This window comes from Centrocercus urophasianus, unplaced genomic scaffold (genome assembly GCF_019232065.1).
Source record: "Centrocercus urophasianus isolate 14NV4802_14NV808 unplaced genomic scaffold, USGS_Curo_1.0 seq_27, whole genome shotgun sequence".
Taxonomy (NCBI): Eukaryota; Metazoa; Chordata; class Aves; order Galliformes; family Phasianidae; genus Centrocercus; species Centrocercus urophasianus.
In genome coordinates this window covers 7,529,708-7,557,465 of record NW_024884833.1, presented here as the reverse complement: position 1 = coordinate 7,557,465, position 27,758 = coordinate 7,529,708, and the positions used below count along the sequence as shown (strand labels likewise).

Here is a 27,758-nt window from a genome sequence, read left to right as displayed (position 1 = left end):
TGCAGAAAGAAGACTGCAGTGTTCAAGTAAAAAAAATCAGTAGTCTTTCACAAACAATTTTGTTTTTATCATCTTGTCAACTAGTATCCAATAACTCATACAGACCTTTTCTGTTTAGTACTTTTTTTTTTCCTCTGTCTCCAAATTCCAGGTGGTCCGACCATACCAGACAATGTCCAATCCTATGAGTAAGTTGACGGTACTCAACAGTATGCATTCACATTTCATTTTGGCTGACAATGGCACTTCTGGCAAATATGGAGCAGAGGTGAAACTTCGTAGACAGCTGGAAAAGCACATTTCACTTCAGAAGATAAATACACGTGAGTAACATTTTCTTTATTCTGTTTTATAATTGCAATTACATTAAAAAATTACATTAAAGATAATTATAAATAGTAAGTTATGTATATTTCACTATCCACTAGCTAATGTGATGGATGAGCAAGGGATAAGAAAGTAATGATGAACAAACCTAATACAATTTGATTTTGGAGTAGTGTATGCAAGATTGCAGCACAAAAGTATAAATGAATTTGTTTCTGATAAATTTCAAACAGTATTTGACAAAGCTCCTCTGATTTGACTCAGATGGTTGGTAACCCATCTCCTCAAAATTGTATGCAATTCTGGTCCCTTCATTTAATAATTACTGAATCATGGAATCATTATGGTTGGAAAAGACCACTGGGGCGATCTAGTAAAGATAGAGAGAAGAGTGACAAAAAGCTTTTTTGTGACAAAATCTTTAAAATTTGGAATGTCTATACATGTACAGACGTATGAAATTCTGTAGTACACAGAAAAGTTGAAGAAGAAATGACTGTACAACTCAAGCAGACCCAGAGTCATCGATATTTAGAGTCAGAGAGTGTTACCTGTAAAGTTGTGAAGTGTTACTCCATGTTTGCACTATATTTACTACTCCTAGACAGCTATCATTGACTACAGCCGGAGACAGAATATAAGGCCAGGTGATCCTTTGATCAATTTTTAAAGATCATTTTGGGATAGAACATTCCATGTCATTACCAGACTGAAGCAGCAGGCTTCTCTCAAAGTTGTATTTTTTCTTTCTCACAGAAAATGGCAAAAAAAAAAAAAAAAAAAAAAAAAAAAAAAAAAAAAAAAAAAAAATCACTTAGGTTAGTGATTAGGTAAAATATAATGTCTCAATATTGATATTATTCTTTCTGTAGTGTTACAAAAGCTTAATATAGATGTGAAGTTTCCTTCTTTTAAGATATTTTTTGTTTTGTTATTATTATTTCCTTCTACTTAGTGTAAACTTAGTGCTAGCAAAAGAGAAAAGGATCAGTTCTGTAAATTGAGGTTAGGATTTACTTAGGGAGCAAATCTTCAGCTGTGCTGTTGGCAGGTAGAATTCTTTCTCAGATTTAGAACTGTGGACTCATTTAGGATGGAAAAGACCTTCAGTCCAGACAAACCTCAGCATTGTACCTGCATAACGTACCTTTAGGAATGAAAACAGAACTCATTTTCAAAAGTGACAATATACAGTTTTTTGCTCAAAACTCCCCTTTTGAGCTTGTGATGCTCAAAACATGCAATTTTGAGGCTAAGAAAGGTGACATTTTTTGTAAAACGAATACTTGAAATTGGAACAAGAGTAGGAAACGCATCTAATTACTCAGGTATCAGAAGATAATGAGTTATAGGCAGGCACAATATGATGCACAAAAACTAGCATTTCAGCAGGGCTTGATAAAGCTTGCTGTGTCATGAATGCCAACTCTGCTTAAACTAAAATAGTGCTCTACTTAGATTTTTCAACACCACTGTGTGAATTGATTGGAGGCAGCAGTAAATCAAAATGAGAGAAGTCCAGGCTTTTTAGTTTTATGATATCAGTGTAACATTTCTTTTTCTCAATAGTGTGTGAGTATGCTCAAGTGTGTATGTTTTCTAAGTTATGTCTTTGTGAGTGTTCTTAGCAGGTGGAGACAGTGTGATCTAAGCCTAGGCTAACAGGAGAGTCATACTTGAATATGGCATACATAACGTTGTCAAGCTGTAGGAAAATGTACTGTAAATGGGATGTTTATAAGAAAATTGTCAGCATGTGTTGTTCACAACATAGTGTTTTGTTGTTGAGACAAGCTTCCTATTAAAAAAGTAAATCTCTTCAGAGATTTAACTTAATTCAGACTTACACGAAACATTTATCCACTGAAAAGTGGCTAAACTCCAAATCTTATTAGCACTCTTGACCTCATCCAAAACCTTCAAAAAAGGAAGGCTTTCTCTTCTCTGGCTTCTCTTTGCAGCTCCCCCCCTTTTCCCCCTCGGGCCCCATGCCCAAGAGTATGTATCTTCTTCTTCTTTTCCCTTTTCCCATGCGGCAGACTGACTCTAGCATTTAACCTCTTCCTGCCAAATCACTCTCTTGTAAATATAAAAATACTCAGATCTCAACAATTCTTCAAAATCAGGAAAGTGAAAGAACTGCTGACAAGGAGGATTGCAGGTGGTATTTGTACAGCATGTCTCTGTGACATCCAGAATTTTTATGTTTTCTGTTGTGAATGACATTATAGCTTCAGCAAGCAAAATTACTAGCACTGCAAGGATTAGGAAGTTCTTTGTTTATGCCTCGTTTCACTTTCTTCTCTTTGTAAAGAAGGTGATTTAGTGCTGTTTTGCCTCTAGTTAATGGAAAGGTGACCATATGGATGAGAGAAGGACCACCTGTCCTCTTGGGTCAGCCAAACAGATGGTCACTTTTTGATGCCCTTTCTTACCCTTGGTTCTAGCAGAGCAGAAGAGGTTCTTGGTCTTGTGTGTGCACGGTCAGTGCTGCAATGAGATCTTCATCTGAACAGGAGTGTGTCTGCACACATGCCCTTATTTACTGTTTTACAGTGGTAAGCATTAAAATGGAGTTGAGACACTAGCAGCATCAAACTTTTGTTCTCTAGAGAGCTGGGAAAGTACAGTTACTCCTTAATGATACTAAATAAATAAATAAATAAATAAATAAACGGACTAGAAAAAAAGAACAGATTCTGAAACAAAAAGTTTGTGAATTCTTATTTCACAGCCTGTCCTTGGACAATGGTGCTAAAAGCAGATTTTTTTTTCTTATTTTTAAGCCTGCCTGACTTTTACATGCTAGGCTTGTCACTTCTTATTTCCCTTCCTGTGCTTCAACTGTGCCATTTTTCAATTCAATTATAGTTCCTCTAGATGTTTGGGATTATGCGTTATTCGTGAAGAGAAAATTCAAGTTTACTACTCACCTATGAAAGACATGAAAAACTGTATTCCTCTAAAATAGATTAAGAAAGTAGCAGTCTCCCTTCTTCTAAAAACTGAGTTTAAATCAGGCTAGTAAATATGCCACATAATTCTAAAAAGACTGTTTTTAATATGGCATCACTTGCAGTCATTCAGCAGCATCTAATTTACTGAATGAATGTCACTGTTAAATAATAATAACAATAATAACAACTTGGCTCATATCCCTGTGAATTTATGACCACTAGAGAAAAAGAAAGATTATTTATTATTTGTTATTATTTATTGAAATCTCTCTTTTCCCTCTACCTATTCAACTTATACCTACCACTTCTATAGCTCTGATTCTGCCCCCAAAAACTATTCACACAAAAATAAAAAATGCTTCCCAGATAAGCAGAGAGTGCATTTGCAGGTTAGTCTAAGTTTGCAGCTCCAGTAGAGTAATCCAGCTGTCATTTAGCTAGAGGTCACTTTGACAATTCAGCGTTTAGAGAAGGTCTTTATTTTCACAAGTGAAGAGAACCTTAACACAACCCAGCAACTGTTGCTTACAGTGAGCCACCATTTCTCTCGAAGCATGAAGTTTCGAAGTGAATCATTGTGCAATAAGAAATGATAAATGTAAGATGAACTTCTCAAAAACTGTTTCATGTTCAAAAGTAAATATTGAAAGTGATCTGAACAGAAATGTTTCTCATATTCATTTCACACAAGTGTTTGAGTCCTGGACTTCTAGCTGGAATTTGAAGGTAGGAAGGTCTTAAAATGTACTCTGCAAAGAAGGAAAAATATCTTTGTGATGATCTCAGCCATATAGTTTATTTGTACAATATTACATGGATAATTTGACAGCTCTGTAAAAATTTTTACATCAAAACATGAAATTAAAACACATTCTCACTCATTTCTAGCTCAAAAATATTGCAAAAACTTTGTGATGAAAGTGAAGAAATTTTAAGCATGATAACATGTCTCCACTCAAAATATGTGGTTTTTCAAGATTTATTTAGTGAATGGCAGCTGTACTCCAGCTACAATGCTTTGCTTATACTGCAGTGCTCATAAACTCATCCGTAACTTTGTTAAGCTGAGACTGAAAACTTCCAACAGTGAGTACTCAACCACCTATCTGAGCTTCTGCAAAAAGTGTGGGACCTTCCCCATCCTCCTTCATGTCAAGAGCTTCCAAACAGCTATTTATGGCCATTTTATCTTATTTTGCTGGGACTAAGAAAGAGTCTGACTCTAACACCTTTGTAATGCCCTTTAGATTTGTGTAAACAGATACAGGATTACTCTTTTCCAAAAATGTATATAAATTTAGCCTTACTGATTATTTTTAATAGGCCTTGGTCCTCCAAAGGTTTTCTGCCATGGTACTGTACTGCTCATATTTAATTATTACTCTTCTAAAATTATTTTGCATCCCTCAAGCTCCTACATTATTTCTTCATAAAAATCATTCTAAAACTTAAATTTCAACACCAACTTCTGTTCAGAATAAATAGGGTTCTATGTTTCCTCTAAAATATTGGGTGTTTTTTTACTTCTTTAGAATCCTACATATGATTCATTTCCTTCTGCCTTTGAGGGCTTGAAAGTATTCTGGTAATAGGCCTGAGCTGAAGGCTTTACCCTTTTTCAGGCAAAAAGTCACTGTAGTAGATTGACGTGCAATTAATTTTACCCATTTTGTGAATATATTAAGTAACACTTTCTTATTATCAAAGATAAAAATAATTCATATTACACACAAAGATTACATACTAACGCTTACAGAATTTCTCTTCAAATTTCCTACCTCAAATTTCACCTTTTTTAGTCTGAACTAAGGTTTCCAGATACACAATACACCATTCATTACTGCTGTTTACATTAAGAGCTTTTTACGGGTTAGTTTCTACTGAATCATTTAACTGAATTATGTACAGTTAAACTGTAGTTTAACTGAGTTATTACTACTAACTGAAATACCTTTAAAGCTTTAAATCTTTAAAAAGCTTTCTGCCTGGTTGCCAAAGCATTTCTATCATGAATGCACAGCTTCTCTTCATATAAGTGTACTTCTTGGAGGAGTGGAGAAAGGTATTTACAAATAATTTATTCCTATGTAATAATCAAATATAACCTACTTAATAGTATTCATGAAAGAGGTAGTGAATTAACAGGAATATTTCCAGATTTTCCTTAGAACATACATCTGTTAGCAGAATCAGAACCCACACGTCAATAATCAAATCTGTGTTTGGCATGTGGAAGGAGTAATGTGTTCTCAATAGTGGTTCAGAGGGCAGAATATGAGGTTTGTGTGGTATCTGCAGATCTGACAAATGGCCTTGAAAGCATATTGATCTTGTGCTAGTGTCATTTTTCTTTAAATTCCAGACATCTTTCTTATGCTGAAAACTTCATTTATCAAAAGATTTACATCTTGAACAGAAGACTAGTAGTGGTAACATATTCTCTATCTGACAGAGATTTTGTTTGTTTTGGAAATAGATGGAGCCTAAGCATTGAAGCAACAGTGTTCTAATTAGGTCTAACAGCTACCCTCGAGGATTTAAATGCGAAAGGTCTACTGATTGCTCTAATGACTTAATAGAGGCTTATTTGCTTGTTAGGCTGGACTACTTACGCATATGCCATTTTGCAGCATGAAATATAACCTTGGGGAAGGAAGAAGCAGTGACAAAGCAGAAGGATTTCACTATCATGAAGAATGAAGATAACATGAATGGGTAATGTCGACTAGGCAGGAGACTAGCCTTTTATTGGGGGATGTAAGGAGGTGGAGAGGGAGAAAGGGTGATATTTTTCACTGTGGAAATTATTCTTCTTAAAACTAGGTACCTTCTAGTTTTTTTTTTTCAGGAACTGTTATAAAGCGGAAAATCCTTTATAAATCCTTCATTGAGGTTTAATTGCAAATGGATCCAAAATCAGAATGTTTTGAGTAGACAGATTTGTTTTGTATCTTTCATGAACTTCTTAAATCAGCACACTCTTCCAGCACGTATGAAGCTTTCAGAATTGAAAAATGGACAAAGTGATTTCTTCTTCAAAGCCATGTATGGATTATCGATCAGAAGCAATTGATTTAAATGTAGTTGGCCACCCTCCTGGAATAGGTAGACCATAGCACAAGGTTTTGAAGGACAAGCTGTACAACTGTGTTGAAGCAAATCTTCCATTTATATTAAATGTGACACAACAGAGACGTACAGTGATCCTCAATTTTCATTTTCTACTTTTATGCTGTGACATTAATACTTCAAGTGTTACCTACATGATCATAGATTCATAGAATGGCTAAAGTTGGAGGTGACTTCAGAGATCATCTAGTTCCAACCCCCTGCCATAGGGGTATGTCTTGCTAGTCACCAGATCAGGCTGCCCAGGACCCCATCCAACCTGGCCTTGAACACTTGTAGAGATGGGGCTTCCACAACCTCTCTGAGCAGCCTGTTCCAGTGCCTCACTGACATCCAAGTAAAAAATTTCTACCTAACATCTAATCTAAATCTACCTTCTTTTATTTAAAGCCTTTATTCCTTCTTCTGTCACTATGAGTCTCCCTCCTGCTTGAAGGTCCTCTTCAAGTACGGGAAGGCAGCAGTAAGGTCTCCCAGAGCTTTCTTTTTTCCAAGCTAAACAAGCAAAAGTCAACCTTTTTCCATAGAAGAGGTAGTCCAGCCCTTTGATCATCTTCATGGCCCTCCTCTGGACCCACTCCAACAGCTTCACATCCTTCCTTTGCTGGGGCCTCAGGCTTGGACATAGTACTCCAGGTAAGCCTTCACAAAGGCAGAGCAGAAGGGGACAATCTCCTCCCTCATCCTGCTGAACATTCCTCTTTTGGTGCAGCCCAGGATACAGTTGACCTCCTGGGCTTCAAGAGCACACTGTGAGCTCATGTCCAGCTTTTCATTCACCAGAAATCCCAACTCCTTCTTCGCAGGGCTGCTCTCAATGAGTTCTTCTCCCAGACTGTACTTTAATCTGGGATTGCCTTGGCCTAAGTACAATACCCAGGTCACTTGGCCCTGCTAAACCTCATTAGATTTTCAGATGCCCACTTTTCAAGCATGTTCTTGTCCCTTTGCATTATGTTTCTCCCTTCTTTTGTGTCAACTGCACCACTTGGCTTAGTGTTGTCAGCAAACTTGCTGAAAGTAGACTCAATCCCTCTGTCTATGTCATTGATAAAGATGTTGAAGAACATCAGTCCCAAGATAGACGTCTGAGGAATACCCCTTGTGACCAACTTCTTCCTGGACATAGAGCCATTGACAAAAACCCACTGGCTAGAGCCATTCAACCAATTCTTTATCCACCTAATAGTCCAGCCTTCAAATCCATGTCTCTCCAATTTAGAGATAAGGATATGGTGCAGGACCATGTCAAAGGTCATGCACCAGTCCAAGTAGACTGCATCAGTTGCCCTTCCTTTGTCCACTGATACCATCATTCCATTGTAGAAGGCCGCCAAATTGGTCAGACAAGATCTGCTCTTGGTGAAATTGTGCTGGCTGTCTCATCTTTCATGTGTGTTAGCATTTCTTCCATGAGGATTTGCTCCATGATCTTCCCAGGCACAGACTACAGTGGCCTGTAGTTCTTTGGATCTTCCTTTCTCACTTTCTTGAATATGGGAGTGATGTTTCCCCTTTTCCAGTCACCAAGGACTTCTCCCAGCAGCCATGATTTTTCAAATATGCTGGAGAGTGGCTTAACAACCACATCAGTTGATTTCTTCAGAACCCTAGGGTGCATATCATGTAGCCTCACAGACTTATACACTTAACATCATGCTTCATCTTCATGTGAAAGCAATATTAAAAAAAAAAAAAAAAAAAAAAAAATTCCCTACTGCAGTTTTGCTAATGCCTCGTGTCATTCTTTATTGAGTCGGTAGACACCACCCTTGGTTCTGGGAGTTTTGTGAGAAGAGACTACTCCTTGGTAAGGAACTGATCAAAATTTTGGGTAGCTTGATTGGATAAATGAGGCAATTTGGAGAGGGTAATGTGTCAACAGTGTCTGTTCATGTGACCCGTGGACTTCCCTTTGTCATCCTATGCCTGAGAATATATGAAGGGGGCTGGGAAGGCAAAGGGACGTTCAACTGTCATCACTGGCATCTTCTCTGACCATTGCACCATCATCAAATACATTGGAATTCTCATTTGTTTCAGATTTTTCCTTCACATTCTGTTCAGCTCTAAGTGCATTTCCATCACTTCACAGCTAGAAAGATGTAGGTACAAACTTCCTTCTGGGGGAGGGAGGTTGCTATAAATTAGACTGGTGAAATCTGAGGAAATCTCAGAACTCTGAAGATTTACTGGTTTGAGGTTTGTTGGATGTCCGAAAAATGAGCCTTTTTCATTGAACATTTAATGTTGGTAGATCATGGCGCTACAGGAGCCAAAAATATTTCAAAAAGGTCTGAGAAAACACATACCAGTAAAAAGCTATTCTTGAGGCAAAGATACATAATCAGTGATAGAGTACAAGAGGATCTGTATGATCCTCTCACAGATTTGATATTCAGCGTGTTTATTGAAAACATGTGTGTTCTCATATAGTTGATATACAAGCAAGAGCAAATTGATCTTTTCAGTTTTACAATGTTCAGAGATTTTAGACTCACTGAATTTGTTGCAATTAGCAGAACAAAGACATTGAACTAAGCAAAAAGCTAAATTTCTGCTATTCATTTTCCAGAACAAGAGTGAAAGGTGAGTTTTCTGAGATTATATGTTGTCCAGTATACAGACTTACGTGCAAAATAGAATGAGGAAAACTACCCAGTGTGTAATCTGACATAGTGAAAAATTTGGTTATGCTGCTGTATTATTTTTATAGACATGGTGCTTATATCCAAGGGAACCATGGGAAGTTTGAGGGAAGAGAAGACAATGTGAAAAGTACTGAAATTGCAATTGTTCTTGAGTCATGTAGGCCCTTACCTATAACTGATGAGCTCCTAGAAGAGCAAAACAAATTAGATCCTGTAGTACTGGCGTAATTAACATTTGGCTTCTATAACAGATGTGGTATATTTTGATTGGAACCATTGATATTCTTGTAATTACTTCTAAATCTTTGAACTTAATGCGAGCTTTGAAATATTTATTGCCATCCTGCAAAAAAGCAGCAAGTAACCAAATTGGTTGTTTTGGGCTGGTGAGGCTCAGAAATCTGAAGGTTTAGTTTCACTATGTCTTGCCTGTTTTTACTAAGCTTTCTGTCATTTTGCAAAGACAGAATGGAAAGGGAAATAAATAATCACAATTTTTACATCATTTTTTAATATTTCTATTTTATTGTCTGTTTTAAGAATCAAGCCCATAGTAAATGAAGGTATGGTCCAGATGTTGGACCATTCACATTGACATTGTCTGTCAATGCCACATCTGCTAGGTTGATAGATAACAATGACAGTGTTTGGTTTTGTTCCACTTTGGCTTGCTTACCACTCCAAAATGGCTAATATTGCACAAGGAACATGTTTCCCACTATTTATGAGGTACTGAAATTTCGAGGAGGAAACCTAAAAAGTATCCTATCTAATAATTCTCTGAAATATAGCTCAGCATGGGATGTCACATATATATCACAAAGTATGTTTAGATCAATGAGGAAGGAATACTGGACAATTGAAAATGAAAGAAGTGAAATGAGGGCAGAAGAGAAAGAAGAACAGACTGGGACAAATGAGATCATATTCTCAGTAAAGAGGAGAATTAAAAATAGAGGAGATAAAAGGGGATAATGTATTTCACACAGAGAAACGGAGAAAAGATGAAAATGTGACAGGGATGCCAAAAAGAACATTAGAATGGTAACATAAAATGGAAGTGACCAAAACAAGGAAAACAAAGAGAATGAGTGCAAACTACAAAGGAAACCGTAAAGCTGAACAAAATAAAATTTGTATTAGTTATTTTAAAATATGTTTGGGAAGCATGAAAAAGTGAATGATAACTAATGAGATTGAATGAGACTGTGGCTGAAGAAGAGACAAAACATAAATTGAAAAGCAAAAATAAGTGAAAGCTCCTGAACTTTCCTTTCTTAACTGTGGTTCTGTTTACACTTTTACACATAATCCTTTAGTTCCATGAATCTGAGAAAGATATCAAATATTCTCAGAATTTGTTGTATTGGCTTACTAGGTTACTTTGATTTCTCTAGACATAGGGTATGTAATGAATCTCCAGACAAGTGGAAGATCTATTAATTTATCAAAATAAAAATTTGTTGAAGTTGTGTGGAAGCGGGTAGAATTTTACAAATTTGTGTTCTTTGAAAATAGAAAAAAAATGATAGTCTTTAACGGTATGTGTTCTCAGTATTGTCTTTTTGACAATTAAATGAAATCTGTCTCATCTTTACCATAACAGGAATAAGTAAACACCTGGGGAGGATACCAGAAATAAGTGGTGGGGGAAAATGAGAGCCACTGCAAGAAGAGCAGCTATGTGAAATTAAGTTTGAGTTCGGTATAGCAGCTAAGGGGTGTTTGTGCCTCACTGCATAGTAAGATCCAGTATCCCTCTCCATTATCCTGTGAAGGCTACGCTTTTTTTTTTCCAGTTGTGTTCATTTAATAGCTAATAATCTAATTGTGGGAGGGAGCAGATAGAGGAGGAGCAAACTCAAAAAATTGCTAGAGTCTATCTGATGCATAGATTTAAACATTGAAAGGCTCTTTAAACTAACGGTGCTTGGAGACCTAAGGGTTAAGAACTGCTTCTGTGATTTGTGGAGATGGGAGAAGTAGATCTTTGTATAATGTAGGTGATCTTTCTTATATTGATGTTTTAGCCCAAATTGTTTCATATACTTTTAGAGGCATTTTAGGCCTTTCAGAGGGCCTGAAAGCTGAAAACTGTAGCCTGAAAAAAAAAAAGGAAAAAAAAAAAAAAAAACCCACAAACCTGTAACCATGCTTTAAGACTAATCTAAAAGGAAGGATGTGAATTATTTCAGGATGTTCTCTGTTATCACTGAAGCTTTTTGAGGCAATTAGGGCCATACACAGTGCCACAGAGAAGTCTAAAGGTGAGAAAGGCAGATTTGTTTATATGGGCAAGCTTTTAAAAGACTTTAAAATCCAATACCATTTTAAATCTGTTTAAACAGTATTTACCCCGTGGTTAGACACGCTATTAACAAGTGAAAGAAAAGCAGTGTCTGTTGACTCAGTGTTTCTGTAAGGCAAATATTAGTTCAGAAATTTAAAATTACTTCCCTCAAACTCCTAAGCTCGTGCCGAGTAGACTCCTGCTCATTAAAATTCCAGAGCATATTTAATTGCTTATCTGCTCTGTGTAAGTACCTCTCACTGTGATGTCCAAGCACTGTGCGAATACTTGGTCCAACATGCTTCTGAGAACCACGAGTTTCATGTGGAGTGTTTCTTTCATCTTTGTTGATGCAACACAGTGTTGCGTACTCTGCTGGCCTCATGAAGTAGGGGCAAGATGTTAACCTTCCAAGATTGATTTCTTTGTAGAACTGAGTACTTTGTTTAATTTTCTTTATGTAAGTTCCCAGAAAAGAGGTTCCAACTTGAGTTTCAAGGTTCCAAAAGCCTAAAACAGTGCAAAAAATAAGAGATCTTATTTTTCTGTTTCAGATATAAATTATTAAAGGTTATTAGTTGAGTTTCAGTAAAAAATCATACTTCCTCTGACATATTTAGGCTTAATTTAAGATCAGATTTTAAAAAATTAGTTCAAAATTGTCAAGAGGTCCCTGAACACATGGATATTTTTGTTGAGCTTCACAGTACTTGATGAGTCTTCCATTCAGAATTAAACTGAATTTCCACTAATATCACTGAAAAACATTCCTTGCATTAAAAAGTTTTGAACTGAAACCTCATCTCTCCATAAGTAGTCTGTTTGTTGGAAACACATCATCTATTTGATGTAGTTGAGGATTTGTTATGCTGGCACTAGTTTTAGGATTAGAGACCCATGGTTGCTGGGTTAATTTTTTATTTATGTTCCTAGTTAGAACTGCATGTATAAATAGGTATTTTCATGAACTTTTAATGGATTTTTCTTTTCAAGTAGTAAGTATTCATCCACATGACAATCAAATGCAGTTAATTTTGTCTTATATCTGAAACAGCTGTAGAAAGAGAACCAAAATCAGATAAATAGTTCAGTGCTCGACAGATTATGCGAGTATCAGGACACCTGTCTATAACAGAGTTGTAGTGCATGTGCTCAGAGTGCATTTTGTTAGGATCAGACACATTTCTGGATCCAAGTTTTACCTCAAATATAAGTTGATTACCATTTTAAACCCTTATATTTTTGAAGTTTCCCATTCTGCTCATCATATCCTGTAGTCCTGTGTGAATGTGTATAAGAGATACAGTGTCTGTAAGGCCAGGGATGATTACTTCCAGTACATCAAAGGAAAATATATTCCTACTTACTTTGCTGTGCTGACTATTTGCCTTCATGTTACATTTGACTAATACTTAGTGCAGCTCTTAACCACAATCTGGGCCTATAAATTCTAGATCAGGCTGCAGACAAGGATGAGATTGGGTCATGCCTCAGAATAACACAAGCACTTTCAGACTAACAAAAGCAGCATTTTACCAAGGGGGAGACATCAATGCAGGATGAAAGAACAACCCTGGAATTTAGGCAGTTTTTTACTCCAGAGGTATGAATGTCATGAGGTTCCTGTTGTCATATGTACAAAGGAAACTGTTGTCCAGAATAACAGGAGTTAAAAGAGTAAAGGTCAGAGAGAATTTCTTCTTAATATTACTGAGAGATTCATTTATTTTAATAAAGGAACATATTCTATTTGCTGGAACAACCTAAAGATTTATCTATAAAGTGGAACAGGAAGGCAGGAAAATCTAGAAAAAAATAAAGACCCTTATTAAATAAAACTGTGTATTATAGGACAGTTTTAAAATTGTCAGGTTTTGCACACAAATTATTCAGTCTCACATAAATGAGCATAAAGGCTTCATTTTCAGATATATATGGTCATTGCAAGCTATCTGTGCAATATGGTTTATATGCATGCCTCTGAGTGCACTGTACAGCTGCAAGCACTTGGAGGCATGCTATCATATGCATGTTTGTTGACTTAAATTTTTAAATTCTTGGATTTTTTTTTTTTTTATGGCTTGGCAGATGATTAAAAAAGGAGCATTGTGCTTACCCTATTCAAAAGCATTTGAAAGAATTTTGCAGATAGAAAAACAGCCATTGCCCACAAATGGTAAACCTCTTTCAGGACATAAGCAAGTTAGAAATCAAATATCTGTCTTGATGTCTGTCTAAAGCCTCAAGCTTTTTTGCACAGATCTCTGCACTACTTATAAGTAGTGCATAACCTTCTATGTATCACAGTTATTCTTATAAGCACACTTGCATACATGAGTAGTAAATGCATTTTGTAGTAAATGAGGCATTTTATTAATTTATTGGTCTAGATAGCAGTGGATAACTCATGTTTAGCTCTACACAGAAAGGACTAGTAATAATTTATAAGACTGCTATAGATTATTTATAAATATACTCACGTTATAAAATATTAATAGTTTTCCAAGAAATGGGAAAATAATGTCAGCCTTGTGCAAAACAGATTTTTTAAAATCTCTTTTCACACTACACAGTCATTATGCAGAGTATTTTCTTGCTTCCAATTCCAAATTCATTCATTTCTTCCAGTTGATTGTTTTAGCTGACAAATTCATGCAGCACTGCTGTGTCAAGAGAAAAATAGGATTATTTTTCTGAATAATAACATTAGTGCTTAGATATTGCCAGTGGTGCACATCAGAATGAATTTTCTGATATGTAGATACCTGCATGGAATCACAATTGCCAGAAAGCATCTCAGTGACTCTGTTGCTGGTCGTAAAAGCAATAACACACTAATGAGCCTTTAGGTTGATTGTATAAATCTTTTGCATGATATTGCAGTTTAATTTACAATATTACTCCAACCATATACATAATAACTGACTCTGTGAAACACCAATTTACTCTGCAAAAATCTATACTTGCAATTCACTAAATAAAAGTTATTGTTTTAGAAATTAAAATAGGAATGAGCCTCCAAGAACCGATCTTAACTCCCAGATCTTCTTTACTATTTCTTTTTCTTGGATGAATCAGTGTATGAAATGGAAATAAAAATGCTGTTCTCTCTGTTTTCTATTTGTTAGGTCGTGAGAGACTGCCTTTCTTTTTGTATTTATAGCAGGCAGAATAGGAATTCAAAGTATGACAAGGAGATCTTATTAAATGAGAAATAGTAATATGCAACTTTGTGAGAGGTGCTTTGCATCTGCTCTTGAATACGGGTTGGATTTTTCCTTTGAAAGTTTGAGAAAAATATTCTTGCTGGCTCTTGAACTATTTTCAATAACATAAAATAAAAAAAAAGTGACTATACTTGAGTAGAGAGACTTTTGATTTTCATCAATTTTTTCTGTCTTGAAACGAATGTAGTTAATCCAGTGATAAACCTTGTAGTGTTTATACAATATTCAGCATTCTCAAGTCTGAATGTACATACTGCTAGGCAACAAAGTTCTTTCTCCTTCCAAAAGAAAGGCAAATGATTTGCTACAACCGAAATTCATGCAAAAAATGCCACAAAAAAGAAAAGCAAACTGAGCACACTCAATAGCAATCCTCCATGTAACCACAATTTTATAGATATTTAAAAGATTATGAGTTTTTCTCTACAAAGCTGAATGGTATCTTGTTTACTCTTTCTCTGAAACAGAAAAGCATCTAGATCTTTGAAAATGATTTGCCTTTTTATTTGTTTGGAAAACAACGCCTGTGGTCAATGCTTTGCTATTAGCTATAATGCATTGTCCTTTCCTAAGAAAAATAATCTGGAATTTTAGAATAAACAGTGTTTCACTGGAGAATATTACTGCTGTGATCTTCCACAGACTGCTGGAACTGTGGAATCACAGAATCACAGACTAGTTGAGATTGGAAGGGACCTCTGGATCATCAGATCCAGCCTCCTGCTTAAGCAGGGGCACTTGAAGCAGGTTGTCTAGCACCATGTAGTTACATACTTGCCTACCTGACTATTGGCAGGTTGAAGGACTCTATTTTTCAAGTAAATATCAAAATACAGTGGAGAATGCATATAGTTATACTCAGGAAAAGTTAGTCTAAAAGAAAAGATAGTCTTTGTATTCACAAGAAAAGCTAGTAGAAAACTCAGCTAGTTCTACTGCCTGAGTCCTTTGAGATGTCCCTGTTTTGTCAGGAAGTGGCAAACATAAGAGTTTGTTAGTCACCTAAACATCAGCCTGGTGTCAAATTGTCTTTCTCTAAATCCTGAAGACTTTCATGGCAAATTCTCTCTTGCAACTTTTTCAGAAGAGGCTCACCTAATTATAATACAAGTTTTGAAAATAAGTACGTTTCTCCTCTAGTTAAGCACTAGCTCAACTCTCAGTAGCACTGTCCAGCATGTGATCTGCAGCTCAGAGAACGTGCTTCACAAGTAGGAGAGATTTCAAAGACTGTACGACCAGCTAGGATTAGAAAACAAGCATTCCACTGGCTTGCAACAAGTATTTTCAGCTTGTCTAAGTGAGGGTTACATGGCTATCCAGCTGCAACCTTCAAATGCATCCAGGAATGAAATACCATGGTAGAGGTGTTTTCAAAACTACTACAGAACCAATGATTGGAAACCAATATCATGCAAAATCTAGATTACAAGTGAGCTGCTGTGTTATGATTCAAGCATATTAGGAAGAATTGTGGTAACTTCTCTGTGCTTTCAAACCAAGATTTGATTCTGTAAAATATGTGTGGTCTATTTCAACCATGAATATGGCATTTGAAAGATAATTCTATGCAATGGAACAGACCAGATGAGTACAGTAATCCCTACTGACCTTAAAAGCTATGATTTTCTGAATGGCATTTTCTCGAATGTGACACTATACAGTCACTATCCAGTAATTTCAGCTTGATTTTTTTTCTCTTGTCTTCCGTTGTTTTGTTTGCTTTGCTGGCTTTGCTTTTTTGTTTTGTTTTGTTTTGTTTTGTTGTTTTTGTTTCTTTCTTTCTTTCTTTCTCTTACTCCAGGAATTGGTCAAGGAGTTCCAGTGGTGGCCCTCATTGTGGAAGGAGGTCCCAATGTTATCTCTATCGTTCTGGAGTACCTGCGAGACACTCCTCCTGTTCCTGTTGTGATATGTGATGGCAGTGGTCGGGCATCTGACATACTTGCCTTTGGTCACAAATACTCTGAAGAAGGAGGGTAAGTTATTCGCTAGTTCAGATAGCTATGTGCCATGAGATATACCATGTGGACAAGTGCAACATATTATCTTGAAGTCGCAGGTCAAAAGATTTACAGAAAGTGCATATTTTCATTTTATTCAAAGTTCTGTAAGAGTGTACTACAGTCCTCACGTTTCATTCAGTCCTGCATAAATCAGCATGTAAATACCAAATGTTCATATAATCTAGTTTGTGTTTGCGCTGCCCTTTGGGCATAATTCTACACATCTGCTTGTACTCACACAACTGCATTCACACTGTCCCACTTTTCATTGCAGACTCAAAATGCAGCAAGGATAGTATTTAACACTTATTATAGACAATTTGAGTGTGTTTTTGCTGAATGAAGCTTAAAATATGTTTCATACTTTCTAACAATGCATGTTATGCCTGAACTTTGTTTTGTTTTGTTTGTTGTTTTGTGTTTTTTTTTTCTCCCCTGCCCCATAAATACATCTGCAGTCACAGTGGTTGAGGCTGAAAGTGACCTCTAGAAGTAATCTGGTCCAATCCCCTGATCATGCAGTTGTCCATGACCATGTCCAGACAGCTCTGAAACATCTCTGAAGATGAAGGTTCCACTATTCTCTGGGTAACATGGGTAACATGTGTCAGTACTCCATCACCCTCAAAATATTTCCAGATATTCAGTGGAAGCCTTCTATGTCTCAGTTTGTTCCCACTGCATCTTGTACAGTCATAGAGTGCCACTGAAAAAAGTCTGGTTCATCTTCTCTGCACCTTCTCTTTGTAGTCCAGATCACCTTGAGCCTTCACTTCTCTAGGCTTAACAGTCCCAACTCTCAAAGCTTATGCTCAGAGTAGAGCTGCTCCAGTCCCCTCATCAGTTTCTTGTCTCTTCACTGGACACTGAAGTATGCCTGTGTCTCTCTTGTTCTAGACATCTGTGATCTAGACCCACCACTCCAGGATTAGTCTCACTAGTTCCGAGTAGAAGGAACCCTTTTACTTTGACCTGCTGGCAGAAGTCCTCCTAATGCAGCCCAGAACAATGTTCATGTTGTCTGCAAAGACACATTTCTGGCTCACGGTCAGTTTGGTGACCACCAGGACCCCCAGAACCTTTTCTGCTAGGCTCCTTTTCAGCTGGGAGGCCTCCAGCATGTACAGGTACCTGGGGCTGTTTCTCCCGAGCTGCAGTACTTTGATCTTCTTGCTGCATGAAAACTTCTGCCCTGGCAGGGGCAGCTGCTTTCAGGACCTGATGGGGAAACCGAGTTCGTCTCTACCATACTGGAGACTGTTTGTTCTGGCACAGATTCACCTGGGCAGTCTTCTTTACAACCTACTGGACACAGTGCTGTGTCTACTGGCAGTACTCTGGGAGCTTTGTTCTTGCCCTAGGCCCCATTTAGACCCCTCCTAGGCACTGGCCAAACAGGTGCTTGACACTCCACATACAGTAGCAGGGGGTAGCTGAAACAAAATTTTCAGACACCGTGGGTCAGCAGTAGCCCATTTTAGTGGTTATAATCTACAACTGCCTTAGCCCCACACCCTTGTGGACTCCCTTAATGCGTCCTTAATGCCGCGTCAAGGTCGGAGGGTGCCTGGGCTCCAGCGACCACGCCCTGGTTGAGTTTGTGATCTCAAGCAATGTGGGCCTGGCAAAGAGCAGGATCAGGACACTAAACTTTAGAAAAGCAAACTTCAAACTACTCAATGGATTGCTGGCCAAGATCCCCTGGCGCGCTGCCCTCAAAGACAAGGATGTTGAGGAGAGCTGGTGGCTCTTCAAAGATGCCCTCCTGGAAGCACAAGAGGTCTCCATTCCTCTGAATAAGAAAGTGGGCAGGCGAGGTAGGAAACCAGCATGGCTCAGCAAGGACCTGCTGAGAGAACTGAGGGCGAAGAAAGGGGTGTACAAGCTCTGGAAACAAGGCTGTGTCACCTGGGAAGAATACAGGAATGCCGTCCGGACTTGCAGACGTGGGATCAGGGAAGCCAAGGCGCAGGCAGAACTGAACTTGGCAAGGGACGTGAAAAACAATAAGAAAACCTTCTACAGGTACATTGGCCAGAAGAGACAGGCCAAAACGGGCGTACCTACTTTGGTAAATTTAAAAGGAGAACTGGCTTCAACAGATGAAGAGAAAGCTGAGGTGCTGAATGAGTTCTTCACCTCGGTCTTCACTGGTGGCCAGGATTCTAGTCTTTTTCACGTCCCTGAACCCTGCATCCCCAAACCTCTATGTGGGGACCAAGGAGGTAAATCCCTCCCCACTGTAAGGGCAGAGCAAGTCCGAGAGTGCCTCCTTAGACTGAATGAATTCAAGTCTATGGGGCCGGATGGCTTGCATCCCAGGGTCCTGAAGGAGCTGGCTGAGGTGGTTGCCGAGCCGCTCTCCATCATATTTGAGAAGTCGTGGCTGTCAGGTGAGGTCCCGGATGACTGGAGGAAGGGTCACGTCACTCCCATATACAAGAAGGGGAGCAGGGAGGACCCGGGGAACTACAGGCCGGTGAGTCTCACCTCCGTGCCTGGGAAGATCATGGAACAGATCCTCCTGGACAACATGCTCGATCACATAAAGAATGAGCATGTGATCCGAGACAGCCAGCACGGCTTCACCAACGGAAGGTCATGCCTAACTAATCTTGTGGCCTTCTATGATGGAGTGACGGCATTGGTGGACGAAGGGAAGGCGACTGATGTCATTTACCTGGACCTGACCAAGGCCTTTGACATGGTCCCCCACCACATCCTCATCTCCAAATTGGAGGGAAGTGGATTTGATGGGTGGACGACCCGATGGGTAAGAAACTGGTTGAAAGGCCGCAGACAGAGGGTGGTGGTCAATGGCTCTATGTCCAGGTGGAGGCCGGTAACAAGTGGTGTCCCCCAAGGGTCTGTCTTGGGACCGGTGCTCTTTAACATCTTTATTAATGACATCGATGAGGGAATTGAGTGCACCCTCAGCAAGTTTGCTGACGACACCAAGCTGAGTGATGCGGTTGATACGGTGGAAGGAAGGGATGCCATTCAGAGGGACCTCGACAGGCTGGAGGGCTGGGCTCGGGTGAACCTAATGAGGTTCAACACGGCAAAGTGCAAGGTTTTGCATTTGGGCCGGAAGAACCCCAGGCACCCGTACAGGCTGGGAGGAGTGGTCCTTGAGAGCAGCTCGGCAGAGAAGGACCTGGGGGTCCTGATGGACGAGAGACTGAACATGAGCCAGCAGTGCGCTCTGGCAGCTCGAAAGGCAAATGGGATCCTGGGCTCCATCAGGAGAGGGGTGGTCAGCAGGGACAGGGAGGTGATCGTCCCTCTCTACTCGGCTCTTGTGAGGCCCCATCTGGAGTACTGTGTCCAGGTGTGGAGCCCTCAGTACAAGAAAGACATAGAGATTTTGGAAAGGGTCCAGAGGAGGGCGACTAAGATGATCAGGGGGCTGGAGCACCTCCCCTACGAGGACAGGCTGAGGGAGTTGGGCTTGTTCAGCCTGGAGAAGAGAAGGCTGCGGGGTGACCTCATTGCAGCCTATCAATACCTGAAGGGAACCTACACCCACGAGGGGAGTAAACTCTTCAAAAGGGCTGACAACAGCAGGACTAGGGGAAATGGATCGAAGTTGAAGGAGGGAAGATTTAGGTTGAATGTTAGGGGGAAGTTCTATACAAGGAGAGTGGTTAGGCCCTGGAACGGGCTGCCCAGGGAGGTTGTGGATGCCCCGTCCTTGGATGTGTTTAAGGCCAGGTTGGACGGGGTCCTGGGCAACCTGATCTGAATGTGTGTGTTTGGTGGCCCTGCTAGGCAGGGGGGTTGGAACTACATGATCCTTGAGGTCCCTTCCAACCCGGGTGATTCTGTGATTCTGTGATTCTGTGATTCTGTCTTTACTTGGAGCAACGGATATCCTCAGAAGGCGTCTCTGATGAACCTGACCTTGTCCCCAGAAGTTTCCAGAGCAGAACCCAGAGATTACTGCTCACAGTAAGAAAAAGGAAACAAGAGAAAATTTAATAATTTTAGGACAAAACATAAAAGTGGCACCAAGTCCCCCTCAGATTCTAATTACTAGAAGCCATTTCATGCTACTTCTCTAATTAGCTGCATTAATCTGATCAAGATTCAGTGAGAAGGGGATCTTTTTTTTGTGAGTGTTAGATATGTATTAGTAAAGATACGTATTCACACCCACAATAGTTATGTGAATAATGAAACATAAATACATAAACATTAAGATCTAGACCAAACAATATTGCATTGCTTGAAAACTAATGTGATTATGAACTTCTTCAACCTAAAGCTCCCAATGAAAGTGAAATATTTTCCACTAATATTAAAAAGTTTTGTAATCAGGTTCATGCATTGGAAGCAGATTAGTTTTCATCTGAATCTGTGAGAAGTCTTCTCTGTTTTCCATGCTCTTTCTACTAATATATTTAATGTAACCTTACTCAAATACCTGTTATCTCCTTGCGTGATGTGAACCTATGCAGTTTCTGTATACCATGTCTGTGTTCTGATGTCATAATGAAAAAACAATGCAGCTGTAACAGAATGAATGCAATTTATTTCATCATCACAAACTCTGACCTGTAAGAAAAACAAGTGAAACAAATATTGGCTGCTAGAAGTAGAGCAAGCAAACCATTTATTACCTGAGATACTCAAATCCTGCTTCATTAAAGATATCATTCTCACTTGCCATAGGTCCTGTTTCTGTTGTGGTTGTTTCAGGTGACTCCTGCAATAGAGCCTTTTTGTTTCTGTTCACTCTGCTCTTAATATAGTGCACAAGCTAGAAAATCTCTAAAGCAATTTCTGTGTGCTTGCCCCACTTCTGAAAACATCACTCTTGAGTGCAATTATATTCTCAAGAATACCAAAAGCAAAACACCAATAATATGTATATTCATAAAAATTTTCTACCCAAATAAATTGCAGTTCGTGTGCAAATTGAGTATGTCTCTCCACTCACTCCTCTCTGCTTATATTAACCTAGATTTGAAAAGTGATTAGAAGTGTGAGGAGAATATGGAATAATTGGGACATTCACTGACTGTAGCTACTAGCTTTTTCTTTCAGATAGAATCTAAGTAGGTTACACAGAACTGTGTCTAATACACACTAAATGAATGCAGCACATCCAATTTGTGTCCAGAATTTAATTCTGCAGTCCTCTTTGCAATCAGAAGTCTATTTTAATTCTGGCTGCTGGCTCCAAATCAGTCTTCTTCAAGACCCAGCATATCTTCTCACTGCTGTGCACTAGATATCTGATCTAAAGCCTTCAAAATCCACATCATTCATGGTAGCAGCAGACTCAGCCCTTGGGCGCTGATATTATCACAGTTTTTTTCACTACCTTAAAATTTTATTCACTGCAGATAAGAAATGGAATCATTCTCTGCATATACAGTATGTATGCATGTCTATGTGTACTAAGCATGTCTGTACATTTGTAAGTTTATTTGCAAACTTGTTTCAAGGCATCACAGAACTGCATCTGGAGGTGAAGAAGGGTAAAATATAGCTCTTTGCTTGAGTTTCCATCAGTGCAACACCAATCCACCCTTTCAGAAAGATCCCTAAGTGTTGGGCAATTGCTCATCTGCCCAGAAGGCCCTTTCTATTGGATCGCACAGAGTTCTGGTGTGCCTGCTTTCCCTCTTCATTGTTTATCCTTTCTAACTAATTCTACTTAGCAGAAGCAGAAACAATTTTTGATATGACTAATGGCACAGTACCCCTTTGTCAATGTCTGCACATCCTTGAGCAGACAAGAGAGAGAAAGCTGGGTCTACATTGTTTTTAAGACTGATAATAGGCTTTCCTTCTGAAGAGCTGGAAATGTCACAAGCCTAAGGCTGACATTGGATGCCTGTTGTAGCTACAAGCAAGACTTCTTTGGGTTTCAGTGGAATGAGGCTGCCAGAACAGCACAGATTGCTGTGCCTGCCTTGACTTGCAGGAGGTGCTCCTGTGACTTCATGATGTGCTAAGAACAATGATGCACACCTTAAAATAAATGTTTCTCACATCTCTCAGAAAAAGTCCATCAAAATTTCAAGGGGAAGCCAAGGCAGATAGAAAGTTTCCACTGAACTGAGATTTGAGCATTATGGATACCAGTCATACAGTACTAGTGCAAAATGTTTTTTAAGTTTACTTTGAGTGTAGTACCAACATTTGCATGTTACCTTGGTCTGAAAAGCATTGAACAGAGTGTTTAAGAGCTGTATTTTTTCAGATCATTTTATCATTACAAGCAAATAAACCTACTGAGTTCCCAGTACGTTTTACATCTTAACTACAAACAAATTATATGCAGTAGAAAATCTAAAGGAAGGCTCAATTGCAGGCTTCCCCTTGATATGACTTGGAAGATTTTTTTGGCTACTTCTTGGTGTTTTCACCAATTTAAAGGTTAAGTTCTACAGCCCCTGAAAAACTCAATTTCTCAAATTTTCGAACACTGAAAATGTGTTGAAGTTCTCTGAAGGTCAGGAAAATAGAAATAGTTCATAAGCACCAAAATTTGCCCCCTACAAAGCCCCCACACTATATAAGAGAGTTTCCCAGTAGTTAATAACTATCCTTCACATAAAGCCAAAATATTTTTGAATGCACAATGAAGCATGCCTTCTCATTTTACTTTTTTTTTTTTTTTTTTTTTTTTTTTTTCCCACAAACTGGAAGTAAAACAATGGCAGTGTAATTATTTATGGAATCATTCAGTAGTAGTAGTAGTTTTTAATCTTCAAGGATTTTTTTTAATTAAATGCTGAATTTAAAAGGAGAGAAATGAAACACTAGGTTAAAACTGTATCACTTCTTAGGCAAATATTTCCTTACAGAATAGGAATTACTTGCAGTATTCAGATGTAGTCTCCCAGCTGAGTTTACAGCATATTAACTACTCATCAGTTCTACTCTTGCAAGTATAAAACCCTAAAGGAATTCAGTTCAATGCCACAAAAATGTACTTCTTGCCAAATGTTCATAGGGAAACAGATAAAAGATTCTTTCTATTTTAAATGAGCAGCCTCAAAAGAGAATCATTAAATCTTGTGTTTGGATTGATCTGTTTCACTGTGGCATAGCTTTTAGGCTTCATAACTGAAATATGTGACATAAATATCTTTCTTTCTAATAGAGAGTAGAGAAAATGTTGGGATGCTTTAAGCATAAAGGATCATAATGGAAGTACAATGTGACTCTTCTGTGTCCCTCATGACGTGTACTGTTGCATCTGAGTTACTTTGTAAAAAAATTTTCACACTGCACAGTTTCGTATCATTAATGTTCTCTTGTATTAAAGCTCCTTACAGATCAAAACTGAATAGAAGCAGGTCATTTTTCTGCTGAAACACAACCATCTCTCAGATTAAAGGCCAATCATTCAATAAACACAGTCAGTGAAAAATGGTGTAGAAGAACCACCACAAATGGAGAGCTGCAAGTAACACTGATTCCTTCTGAAAACACCCAGATATTGTCCCCATTTGAATAGAATGAAGGAATGATTACATTTATCTTCTGTCTCTTCTCATTACAATGCTATACAAAATATGTGGATTTAGAAGGTATAAAAAATTTAATCTGTCCGATGGAGTCCATGCACTACTGCATCTTATTTTCAGTTCCAGTTTTAAAAAAAAACACAGCAGAAACTCTGGTCATGTTTCTAACATATGGTGTGATTGTTTACAGTGCTAACCATAATTAAAACAGAAAATCCCTTCAGCTTTCCATAGAGGACAGCAGGGAGAAGTTTTCACATCACATTGATATTTTATGGATATATTTTCCTTATCATGAACAAAAGAATAATTGAAAAAAAAACAAGTGAAAAAAGCTAGAAACAGATGGTGTGCAGGTCAGTGAAAAGGAAGTGTATCAATTAGAGGATTTCAAAGCATTGTGATTACAGAAAGTTTAAAAATCTATAATGAACTTATATTTGAAATTGGTGATAGGAATTATGCTAGTATGTTGTACAACTCCAGTACTAAAAAGCTCTGGAGTGAAAAGACTAAATAATTTAGGGAGCTGGCTATGGACCAGATCTTTCAAATCTCCTCCGGCGTTCACTACAAAATCACGTTCCATGAGGCTGAAAGATTGCGATGTTATTGAGGACAGTGTTTATTATCTCCTCATATGTTAAGCATGGCTTCAAAAAAATTTCTTTACGAGGTGTGAGAATGCCAAAATGCTGTCATCTCTCTCTACTGGATCAGCCAAAAGAAGAAAGTTCTGTTTAATATTACAGCATATCTTGAACAGAACTAGAATGTCACTTCATTTACTTTGTCATTTCAACAGTTTTAATTGTAATCTCTTTTGATCCAAGACATTTTTCTCCTTTTTTTTTTTTTCCTATGATAAGATCATAAAGATCAGGTTTGATAATCCATTGCATCAGAACTAATATCGTTAGGTATTCACAGAATCACAGAATCACAGAATTGTAGGGGTTGGAAGGGACCTCCAGAGATCATCGAGTCCAACCCCCCTGCCAAAGCAGGTTCCCTACACCAGGTCACCAAGTATGCATCCAGGCAGGTCTTGAACATCTCCAGAGAAGGAGACTCCACCACCTCCCTGGGCAGCCTGTTCCAGTGGAAAATTCCTTAGGAAAAGTTTTAAAAAGATCACTATCACTCATAGCCACCCTTATGAGCAGATTCTTTTTCTAAAATTAAATGTAGGTAGATATGCTTCTTCCTTAGACACCAGGTTTCTAAAAGTATGTTCCATCAAAACGTAAGTTATGTAAGCAATCCTGCTTCTCTGGAAGAAACACACAAGTGTTTGTTCCCTGAAAATGATCTTAGGTACTTAAGGAATGAAAGAACAGGCTTTACCTATGTGGGGAGTGTAGTAAGAGAACAAGTCAAATTGTCTGTAAGGTGTTTTGAGAAGATGAGAACAGCTTACCTGGGGTATTATGTGGAATTCCAGGAGTTACACCACCAAAATGCTTCTAGCAGGACATTATCGGTTTGTTGCAGTATATTTTCTATACTGAAGCCTACCAGATAGATTATAAAAATGTTATCTTCTTCTGACGCTACCTGTACTTAAATCTGAAGCACAGTTTTGTTAAGGTGAGAGTGTGTTAATGTTGCAGGCAGCCATAATTGCAGAGTTTCAGTCTGGTAGACTGGGGAATGTTAGGCATGAAGGTCTCATAATCTATGACAGAGGCTACTAAATACTGTTTCCCAAGTCAGTGTTTGAGAATCTCCTGTATTCTAGATTTGACTCCTTGTCACAAGCTATCTCTTTTCCCCTGAGCATATTCTTAGAAATGTGTGATTTCCAGCAGTGTTTAATAATACTGTATGTGTAGCAAACAGAAATTTCTTTACACTGCAGCTAAATCAGCACATCACTGTATGTCTCGGTTATTTTCTCACAGTGTTCTGTGAAATTATCTCTTTTACATGCATTGGATTTGGTGTCCATATCCCAACTACATATATTTTATTAGGCTGATGCAGAATCAAAGAATCATAGAATCACAGAGTCACGGAATCACAATAGGGGTTGAAGATGTTCAGATCTGGAGATCACCTTTGCCAACCCTCCCTGCAAAAACAGATTCCCTACAGCAGGTCACACAGGAAAATGACCAGGTGTGTTTCAAAATCACAGAATCACAGAATTGTAGGGGTTGGAAGAGACCTCTAGAGATCATTGAGACCAACCCCCCTGCCAAAGCAGGTTCCCTACAGCAGGTCGCACAGGTAGGCATCCAGGTGAGACTTGAACATCTCCAGAGAAGGAGACTCCACAACCCCCCTGGGCAGACTGCTCCAGTGCTCTGTCACCCTTGCAATAAACAAGTTCTTTCTCATGTTCAAATGCAACTTTCTGTGCTCCTGTTTGTGCCCATTGACGCTTGTCCTGTCGCTGGGCACCACTGAACAAAGCCTGGCCCCATCCTCTTGACTCCTGCCCTTTAGAAGTTTATAAGCATTGATAAGATTCACTCACAGGCTTTTCTTCTCCAGGCTGAATGGTCACAGGTCTTTCAACCTTTCCTCATAAGGGAGATGTTCCAGGCCCCAGTCATATTCATAGCCCTCTACTCAACAGTGTATAGTGGATCTCTGTCTTTCCTGAACTAAGAAGCCCAAAACTGAACACAGTACTGACCACGAATGTGATCTCCACAGGGCAAAGAGGGAGGATCAACCTCCCTCAACCTGCTGGTCATCCCTAGTGATGCACTGTATGATGCACTGTAAGATACCACTGGCCTTCTGGGCTATAAGGGCACACTGCTGACTCATGGCCAACATGTTGTCTACCAGGACCCCCTAAATGCTTCTCTGCTCAGCTACTTTCCAGCAGGTCACTTCAAAACCTAACATATGTATGCATATGTATCCTGAGGTATAGAACTCTACACTTACTGATACTGAACCTAGTAATATTTCTTTCCACCAAAACCTCCAGCCTAGCCAGCTCAAAAAAAAAAAAAAAAAAACACAGAAAGAGGAAGTAAAACAAGGCAACTGGGATATTTTATTTGAGACCTTAAGGAATGAAAGAAATATAGACTCGGTATGATCGGTTTCAGTTTACACAAAGCTCAGATTAGCTACATATGCTTTTTTCAGAATACTTACTTCAAGATCTTTGTCTAGAACTTGCTCTAGAACTGAGGACCACTGACGTTGGGAAGCCTAGAATGACATCAGCAAGTTTCTGAACAGTGATACTGTGAAAGATGTGTTCCACTGAAGTTAGGAGCCATTTTTAATATCTTTTTTTAAACTCAAACAATAAACTTTAATCATAGCTGTCACATGAAGTTTGCCTTATGTGCCATCTAAACTTACACTGTGGTGGTATCTGCGAGCTTTAACTCAGGAAAGAAAAATAATGGCTGCGTAGGAAATTAAGTCCTGAGTATTTAATCTTTCATGCAATGCTTATGAAAGTAAATTTGTCTTGCTTTAGATTGAGAGAAAGTTAATTTCTGAAACAAAACTTCAAGTTTGGATTCTACACATTTTTTAAAAGAAAATTAAATTTCCAAGAGAAAATGATGTGAGTTTCATCCTAGCATCTTTGGAAATGCTTTGTAAAATTCTTTCCTGCCTCAAGACTCTGATTTCATATATTTCCAAGTGTGTGGTTTTTCATACACTTCACATCATTTCTTTTCAATCCCTTCACTTCATATTTTC

General features: G+C 38.5%; 1 protein-coding gene across 1 annotated transcript in view; it reads left to right on the top strand.

Moving 5' to 3' along the window:
- TRPM3 (transient receptor potential cation channel subfamily M member 3) overlaps positions 1 to 27,758 on the top strand; it is a 254,725-nt gene that overhangs the window by 144,192 nt on the left and 82,775 nt on the right. Inside the window, exons 6-7 of the mRNA XM_042826792.1 lie at positions 152 to 323; positions 16,386 to 16,560. Of these exons, the coding sequence (XP_042682726.1) occupies positions 152 to 323; positions 16,386 to 16,560 (347 nt within the window). The remainder of the gene's footprint in view (positions 1 to 151; positions 324 to 16,385; positions 16,561 to 27,758) is intronic.